This window comes from Nematolebias whitei, chromosome 14, assembly GCF_014905685.2.
Source record: "Nematolebias whitei isolate Nwh7 chromosome 14, NemWhi1, whole genome shotgun sequence".
Taxonomy (NCBI): domain Eukaryota; kingdom Metazoa; phylum Chordata; class Actinopteri; order Cyprinodontiformes; family Rivulidae; genus Nematolebias; species Nematolebias whitei.
Genome location: NC_056511.1, coordinates 39,648,918 through 39,658,365, shown reverse-complemented (window position 1 = coordinate 39,658,365; position 9,448 = coordinate 39,648,918). Strand labels below are relative to the sequence as shown.

Here is a 9,448-nt window from a genome sequence, read left to right as displayed (position 1 = left end):
GATTAGACGTTGATTCAGTATTTGTATTTTAAATGTGTATTTGTTTTGTAGAAATTGCAATTCATTTTACTCTGAAAATTAAAATATTACCATTACTATTTGAGCTTTTCACAACTCATCAACTTGCCTTCAAATAGAACTTGATCCATAAAACTTAACACGCATTCAGACCTTTTTTACGCAACAGGTTAAATTACCTTTGGCAGCATTTATTGCTGTAAGCCTTCTTGGGCGTGATGTGACAAGTTCTGCACACCTGGATTTGAGGATTTTCTGCCATTATACCTTGAAAGTGCCCTTGAGCTTCGTCAGCTCAGATGGAGGCTGTCAGTCCTCCAGTTTCCTGGCCTTTTCATGGATTTTAAATGGCTTCAAGGCTCAGTCATGTTGAAGGCAAACTCTCTGACATACTGACAACTCTGGAGGATATCTAAGTTTTGCCATCATCTCCGTTAGTTCGATAAATATCAGCATCTGATCTCTTCTGCGGAGATGTTTAGATTTAAGAGGAAAGCTGTTTCTTGATGTAGCTGATCTGAGAGTCTCAGTGTGAGAAGTTTAAACTCGTACACATTTTTTTTAAATCAAATTCATAATGGTGAATTGTAGTGATGGCTTCGCACTTGAACTTTCTTTTCTCCTGATTTTCTTCATGGTTCTCGGTAAAACCGTTCAAATAGGAACCTTTGCGTCAATGTTCCCTCTTCCCCTGCGGCTCCTTTAGTTGACGAGACGTTGGGAAAGTGTTTGTTGTTCCAAATGACTTTTACATTTAGGAATTTTGGGGGTCAGTGTGCTCCAGGGAAACCAGAAATTAACAGAAACCTTTTGTTGCTCCTGTACACAGACAGGTATGTGTCGTCCCTAATTATTGTCCCCTGTCACTGAGCAAAGATAGGGAATTGGAAATACCTTCCATCTGTGCGTGCATGTTGTGAGCACAATAACTTGAAAAATATGAGCGGTATCGGCTTTTCAGTTCAGTGTGGTTACATCTAGGTGTAGGAAAGCCTTATCCTTACCTTTTTAAAAATAGTTGCCACATCAAAATCCAAGATGGCTGCCACTATATATATTCGCATATTTTTCCATTTTTATTTTATATAAAACCAGCCACCCCGATCATTTGAGGAAACTATGCTTTCTAGTTTTTATATAGTTTTCTCAAATGATTGACTCCTCCATTGCTCCAGTATCTGTCACTCTATGCTGCCTTGGACAAGCTAAAACAAACAAACAAACTACTGTTCTTCTCCACAGTGTACCTCCATCCCATTTCTTGCACTAAAAACATTAAGGTTTACTTGCATTTCTTGTTCAATTCCAGTCTAGAAAAACACTCATCTCAAAAACTACAAATATTTACTGTTCAAATCCCTCAGCGACGGAGTATATTGTTGTACCACTTGTATTAATTTAGTACATGTTGTAAACAACTCCCGCACCAAATTTTAGCTGAGTATCAGTAAAATTGATCTAACTCCATATTTGTTTGGGGGAAAGCTGATCCAACCGTTGCTTCCATCTTGAATTAGGATGTCGCCAAAAATTACTTTAAAAATTTCAATAAAATATGTCCAGTGTTTCATGATATTTTCTGTCACGACAGACAAATTAACCCACAGACACTAGCAAAAACATTAAAAACATTCAGCAGTGAGCAATAACCTGAGGTGCAGCCTTTTAAACTGCTCTTCAATACATTTTTTAAAATAATTTATTGTTGGGTTAGATGCTTTTGAGAATAGAAAATGGTGACAAAGTAAACTCGGCACAAGCAACAATGTATAAAAATGTTTATTTGGCCTTTTTGAGTAACTTTTAGCTTGATGCTTGTCCCTGAGAATTTTAACCCTGGTGATATCTACTGACTGGTGAGACACTTACTAGTCATGCATCCTCCAACTACGTCTACTTAAAAAGAAAATGTACTTTCTCAGCTGGAAAGGAAAATGTATTTGGGGACACAGTAACATTCCCCAAACCGTTCAGTGAGAATGGTACATGGCAACTTCTGCCGTCTTACAAACCCCAAAATAAATAGTAAAGAGAATTGTGTCTTACTCATCATGGGTGTGAATGTTAGATGTCTGGCGTGTCGGAAGGTGTGAAATTAACCTGACCGTATGAGTTAAAGGGACTTGTTCTGCCTATTAGAGTCGTGCTGCTGTTTTTCATCTACGCCCTTTGACCCTGAAGTTTTCAAGACAAAAGCAAACATTGGTCAGTGTTTCCCATAGGTCGCTCGTCTTGTTCTACCTTCTTGAGGTGTTTCACATCAGGTGCAGGTCTGATCTCTAGATGCTCCTGATCTATGAGGCTCATTTGTACAAACCTACTCGCCTTGCTGTCCTCTGCTTCGACCCCACCTGTGCAGGTTCATCCAGCTCACCGACGACTCTGCGTGGGAAAATATTTAGAAATGGAAGCACTTGGCATTAAACAGTTTGTCCTGCGCTGTCTAACGAAGGGCAAAGGCTCTGAATGATTAAATCAAGTTGTTCTCTCCTATTGTCCCACTAATGACTCTGATTAGTGATCGTGATACTGGTAGGCCGATCAGACATGGCTGTATCAGAGAAAACGACAAACCCCCTCAAACTGAAACAAAAGAGAAACACGGCCCCCTTTGGGAGAGATTACCACGGCCCTGCTTTGACTCCGGTGCTGTTCTCGTGTCGGGATTTAAATAGCACCATTGTTTTGTACGGTTTGAGGATAAAGAAAACCGGTAGTCTGGCTATGGTTTGAGCCGTTAAGAAGGTGCAGCATCACAGATCTGAGTCATGGCAGCTGAATACACAGCTTAGGCCTCAACAATAAACCTAAAGAGGGATTCTGCCTCCACACGGCACGCTCCGCAAATCTCTGCTGCATTCGCTCCTAGTTACTCCACCTAGGGTGGAGGGGAGGGCTGGCTGGCTTTCACCCAAATGCATGCTGGGATTGTGTTCCTCTTTATTTTAAGCCTTCCCTGTAGACATGTCCTGTATTCCCCCCCCCCCCCCCCATTTTTTTCTTCAGCTTCTTGTATCCCGGTGTCTACAGTCTGTTTGTGCATATGTTAGGAGGTTTTGTGATGATGTTCCACTTTGTGTTGAGTGCTCATAATCAGCATTGTTTCACACAGGCAGGAAGTGGCTGAACAGCCACTGATATAGCTCCGCTTTGTTGTCCCTCGTCACGGAGCGAAGAGGGGGATTGGAAATTCCCTTCGTCCACCTGTCCTTGCATGTTATGAGCGTGATGACCTAAAAAGATGAGGGAGAGACGGACTTGCATTCTGGTGTTTGGCTACGTCTAGGTGTAAGAAAGACTCCTTTGGAAATTTGGGTTGCCAGGTCAAAATCTAAGATGGCCGCCTCCAGATATATGTAAATCCGTCAGTCTGCTCTGCTTTGGACAAGCAAAAAGAAGAAAACAATACCTCTGTTCTTCTCCACAGTGCAACTCCTACCCACTAGAATGTCTTGCACCAAAAACATTAAGTTTTACTTGCACTTCCTGTTAAATTCTAGTCCACAAAAACACTAACTACAAACATTCACTATCAAATCCGTCAGCGTCGGCGTACTGTTTGTATAATTGGTGTTTGTTCTGCGTTTTGGGGGTTGAATGTGAAATCAACAATCAGACGGTGGAAAAGTTTTAAGCCTGGAGCTACTGAAACAAACGAGCCCGCTCCAGCGTTCTGCCTCACAAAGATGAAAAATGTTGACGTGAACGAATGACTCCACAATCCGACGCACTCGAAGAGTGCTCCGCCCACGAACTGATTGGCGTCGAGGCTAATTTTCCTGCTCTTTTGCTTCTCGCTGCAGGGGGAATCACTCACGACACGTTCCAGAAGGAGCTGATGTGCTTCGACCCAGATGCGGATAAGTGGACTCAGAAAGCGCCCATGACGACGGTGCGCGGCCTTCACTGCATGTGCACGGTGGGCGACCGGCTCTACGTGATCGGGGGCAATCATTTCCGCGGCACCAGCGACTACGACGACGTGCTCAGCTGCGAGTACTACTCCCCCGCCCTGGACTTGTGGACGCCCATCGCTGCCATGCTGCGAGGCCAGAGCGACGTGGGCGTGGCCGTGTTCGAGAACAAGATCTACGTGGTGGGGGGGTACTCGTGGAACAATCGCTGCATGGTGGAAATAGTACAGAAGTACGACCCGGAGAAAGATGAGTGGCAGAAGGTGTTTGACTTGCCCGAGTCGCTAGGCGGGATCCGAGCCTGCACGCTCACGGTTTTCCCCCCTGATGATATCTCAGGCTCACCCTCCAGAGAGTCCCCCCTCTCAGCACCTTGATGAGTACAAAGGGGGGGGTCCTTTTTTTTTCCTCCCCCCCAACCCCCCCCCCCCCCTTCCTTAACTTCCTCAACACCTTATAGACATTGTTTGCACTTCTTTTATTTTATTTAATTTTTTGGACAACATCTGTACTGCATCTCTAAGTATCCTCACTCCTAAAGCTGTGCAGAGACGCCCCCCCCCCCCTCCCTGAGTGAACAAGCCCACATAGCGACATGGTTTGGCAACCTAATTACATGTTGATGTTGCGTACTCGGTATATTTTGTCAGGAAATACCTTTTACTTGAAACTTGACTTTGCAAATCAACTTTTCTACCTGATGTCCACAAAGTTTTCTTACGTCACATTTCCTCTGGTGTTCTACTTTATGACTGTAACTACCACATGACTCTCTTCTAGCCTATGCCAGGTAAATGCAGGTGCCCCACCCCCCCCCCCCCCCCCCCCCCCCCCCACAGGGAAGCATAGTGACGGACGAGCGCTGAAACAGATCATTTTTAACTCAGGGGTTGGCCCGGGCCCCCTCTGTGTCTCTGACAGTTTCAGATTGTTTTTTTTTTTGTTTTTTTCCTGCTGTTGGTATGAAACTGTTAAAGAAATGGTGTTTTTTAAATTTAATAAACATGATTTTGAAATAATTTAAAAGCTGCTGTCATTACTGACTATGGCACATTAGATGTGAGCTGAGACAGGAAGTGGGAAACGATGCGTGCGTCTCGCACAGATTTCAGAGCTTTTCGTTAAATAACGTGTGTAACGGTTGAATGCAGCGCTCGGTCCTCACGGTAATTGGATTTATGTGACTGTTGATCTTTGAAGCCTTTTGACCTTGGTTTAAGATGCGTGCTCATTAATCAGCTGTCGGAGGGAGGATGGCTCCCTTTATCTTTGTTTGTGGCTAACTAATGAATGAGCTGCGAGTTTCAAGGGAAACCAATCAGCCAGAGTCTAGAGGCTTAACGGCTACAATCATTTTTTTAAACTTCTATCGTCTCGGTGGTCAAAGGTCGAGTTCGTGCGCTGACATTTGCTCATGAGCTCCCTGTGATGTAAAGGCGCCGCTGACTGGCGTTGGCACTTCGACGGCTGTCGCGTCTCCTCCTGGCATCACAACAGACTGTAATGTCGCCCACAATCTGCCCACATGCTCCGGGATGATTAAAGCCTTAATGGCAACATATGGTGTCCGAGGTGTTTTCTTCACGCCGTTACAGGAACAAAGGGTTTGTAATCATCAGGTGGGTTTGCTCTGGAGCTTTGAAATCCTCATTATGTTCTCATTCTGTCCGGTTAATGAGATGCTGCCGTGGTGGTTGCTTTTATATATTTTCTTTTTTTTATTTTTTATTTTTTTTATAAAAGATGTTGACTTTTGCAGAATGATGACCTGGATGTTTTAGAAAAATAACCTTTTAGATTTTGGGGTTGTTCTATGACCAAAGTGTGGACCAGTTTGAAACTTAACCTTGTTCAAGAAGAATGGGAGGTGGGAGTTCTTTATACACACACACACACATGCATAGTGTGTGTGTGTGTGTGTGTGTGTGTGTCCTTGTTTATGCTACTTTGTGAGGCCCATTTTTCCAACTTATACTGCATTGTGAGGACCAACTGCTCCTAATGGGGCCCAAAGCCCGGGCCCCATAAGAAGTCCCGTTGGTGGGTTAGGGGCTAGGTTTAGGACAAAGGTGTGAATTGAGGATGTGTTAGGTTTAGGGTTAGGTATGTACTGGTAATGGTTAGGTTATGGATAAAGGTCATGGTTAGGCTATAGAAATGAATGAAAAATGAATGGAAGTCAATGTAAAGGCCCCATACAGATAGCAAAACAAACCTGTGTGTGTGTGTGTGTGGGGGGGGGTTCTTTATACACGCACACACACGCATGCATAGTGTGTGTGTCCCCACAATGTAACCTGAAACAAACACACACATGCAACCCCTTATTTTATAGATCCAACATTTTTCAGTCAGGTCATCTGGACAGTTTCTTTTTTTTGTGCTGAAACGTTTCGCCTTTGGTCTGGAAGGCTTCATCAGTCAAGGAAATGCACAACAAAACTGATTCTTCCCCCAACAGCTTACTCCAAAGTGGAACAAACCAGTTGGCAACAAACCAAACTGCCAAACTGTACAGATGACCTGATTGAAAAATGTTGGATATTATACCTGGATTATTGAGCATGGACTTTGTTGTTTTCAACCAGTTTGACAAGACTGTCAACAAGGAAGAAGGCCGGCAATGGAGGAGGGGCGTACCAAAGAGACCATCTTATCACAAGCAGAACTGGTTTGTTCCACTTTGGAGTAAGCTGTTGGGGGAAGAATCAGTTTTGTGTTGTTTCCTTGACTGATGAAGCCTTCTGGATCAAAGACAAAATTTTCAGCACAAAAAAAGAAACTGTCCAGATGACCTGACTGAAAAATGTTGGATTTTATACCTGGATTATTGAGCATGGACTTTGTTGTTCTCATCTTATAGAATTTGTGGATTTTTACAAACACTTGGGGAATTTTAATTGATGCACATCTCTGTACCACTTTACAATAAGGCTCCCCTTATAGATGGCTAATAAATAGTTTATAGAGGAATTAATAATGTATCTATAAACATTTTATAAATCAATAATTTATTATTGCTTGTTTATTAGCATAATAAGCATTTGTAAACCTATTTTTTAAGGATTTATAATTTGTAGATACTTGTAATGCAGTGATAAAGTACAATATAAATGCTTATTGTGCTTACAAGGTAGTAACTTAGTCTGAAATGTTTAATATAACGACTCTAGATGAAATGCATATGTGAACAGATTTGACAAGAAACTGGTCACTTTTGTCTCTCTGTCACCCTAAATGTATAATAAGCAGTTATTAATGATTTATAAAGTGTATATAGAGGAATTAATGTATCTTTAAACTATTATCCATCTATAAGGGGAGCCTTATTTTAAAGTGGTACCCACATCTTTTAAGTCACATGTTGAAACCTGTTAAACTGAAATTAAAATTGGGTAATAAAATTGGGTTTAACTGAATGCCAGGAAACACCTTCTAGCTGCTACTTTCCTACCAGCCATTGATTATGGTGACATTATTTACATGAATGTCCCTGCCAGCTCCTTGCAGATGTTGGATGCTGTCTACCATGGGGCACTACCGCTCATAACTGGTTGTAACTACCGTACCCATCGCTGCACTTTGTACTTATTAGTCAGTTGGTCATTCAGCATGTAGGCTCTTACACTGGTTCATTTTCATCTATAAATCACTCCTTGGTCTGCTGCCTTCTTATATCTCCCACATGTCACGTCATCAGTGCAGTTACAGCGTGCGCTCTCAGGCCTTCATTACCTGCAGCGTTCCCTCAGTGAGGACTGAACTTGTCAAAAAGGCCTTTTCTTACTCTGCTCCTGTAACCTGGAACACCCTGCAACAAGCTCTGAAGCTGTCCGCTTTGATTTATTTGAAGGATTTTAAACATTTCATAAGGTCAATAGATACATCAAAGCAAATATGTTCTTGTTTTTAATATTTTACCTTGTTTTATATGACTGCTTGATATGACTGGGTTTGTAACTTTGATTTAAATTGCTTTTGTTGAATTATTGTCATCTGTACCTTGTCTCTTGTAAATGAGTCCTTGTGACTCAGTGAGACCAACCTTTGTAAATAAAGGTTAAATATATACACACACACACTTGCACGCACGCGTAAACCTGTCACCCTAATCATTTGAGAAAACTATGCTTTCTAGTTTTTATAGCACTCAGAAATATAGTTTCCTGAAATGATTGGGGTGGTCAAAGATTAACACTCCCCCTGGCTGCACCATTGCACCTGGTGGTGGGTAAAATGTCTTCCTCCACTGACCTCCAGCACACTGCTCTGCCTCAGACAAGTAAATTAAAAAAGCCTACCTCTGTTCTTCTCCACAGCTCAACTCCCACTTGAACGTCCATCCATTATCTTTTGCCTGCGTCTTTCTTTTGCGAGGTTCACTGATGGAGGCGGGGGACATCCTGGACAGGTTGCACGTCCATCACAGGGACACACAGAGACAAACGAGACAAACGTACATGTGTTTGGTCTGTGGGAGAAAACCCATGCATGCACGGAGAGAATATGCAAACTCCACTCAGAATTTTCTCCTGGCCTGGATTTGATCTGTCGACCTTCTTGCTGAGAGGCAACAGCTCTACCAGCTGCTCCACCGTGCCGCCCAACTTCTGTTGTATGACGTTTCAAAAGTCCCGTTGCATCCTTCATAAGTTAAAAAGAATATTTTAAGGAAATGCCACTGAATGGAAGACTGAACTAAAACATAACGCTCAGCAAATGTTGACGATATGAAAAAGAACTCATTTAACTTTGACATTTTACTGACAATAAATACATTTTACCGTTTATTCTCCTTCACCTGAAACTGACACATAGGAAAAAGGATCCGTGTTACAGATTAAAGGAATCAGAACGAGAAAACGATGCAAAATACTTTTATTGAAGCCAGTTTTTCTATGACTGTAAAGACATTGTTTGACAACCAATGCATTTTTTAACACTATAATTTGTTTGGATTGAGACATCAGTATTTTTCTTCACATTTTTTGCTTTAAATTTGAAGGATTTGTTAACAACCAGTTAAAACACGAAACCTTAACATTGGGATTTAAAGATTTTTTTTTTTTACCGGAGGTTTCTTTAAACAACTTAAATATTGACAGCGAGAGAACCCCGTTTTTTTAATAATTTTTTTTAAGAAGGCTTCTAAAACTGGTCCGAACCATGAACTCTGCTGCAGCCAACTCATTTCAAGTATTTCAGGAACTGCTTGGTCTAGACCAGGGTTCTGCAACATGTGGCTCTTCGGTCCCTCTGCAGCGGCTCTTTCGAGATTTGACCAAAACGGACATAAAACTGAATTTCATACGATGTTATATCCACAACAAAAAAATGACTAGTTTTAGCAGTTTTCCTGTCATTTCCTTTGCAAATATGTGGATACTATAGTACTAACAGAGTATATTATACTCACTTTAACTTTATGCTTTATTTCTTCAAAGTAAAATTCTCAGTTACTCCACTATAAAAAAACACATAAGCCTGCACAGTTCATTGTAGTTTTTAAACAATTG

The 9,448-nt window shown here is 41.8% G+C and overlaps 1 protein-coding gene across 1 annotated transcript in view; it reads left to right on the top strand.

The window, feature by feature from the left end:
• Nucleotides 1–4,309, top strand: part of klhl13 (kelch-like family member 13) — a 16,409-nt gene extending 12,100 nt beyond the window's left edge. The window contains exon 6 of the mRNA XM_037687565.1: nucleotides 3,822–4,309. Within this exon, the coding sequence (XP_037543493.1) occupies nucleotides 3,822–4,309 (488 nt within the window). The remainder of the gene's footprint in view (nucleotides 1–3,821) is intronic.
• Nucleotides 4,310–9,448: the final 5,139 nt, after the last annotated feature.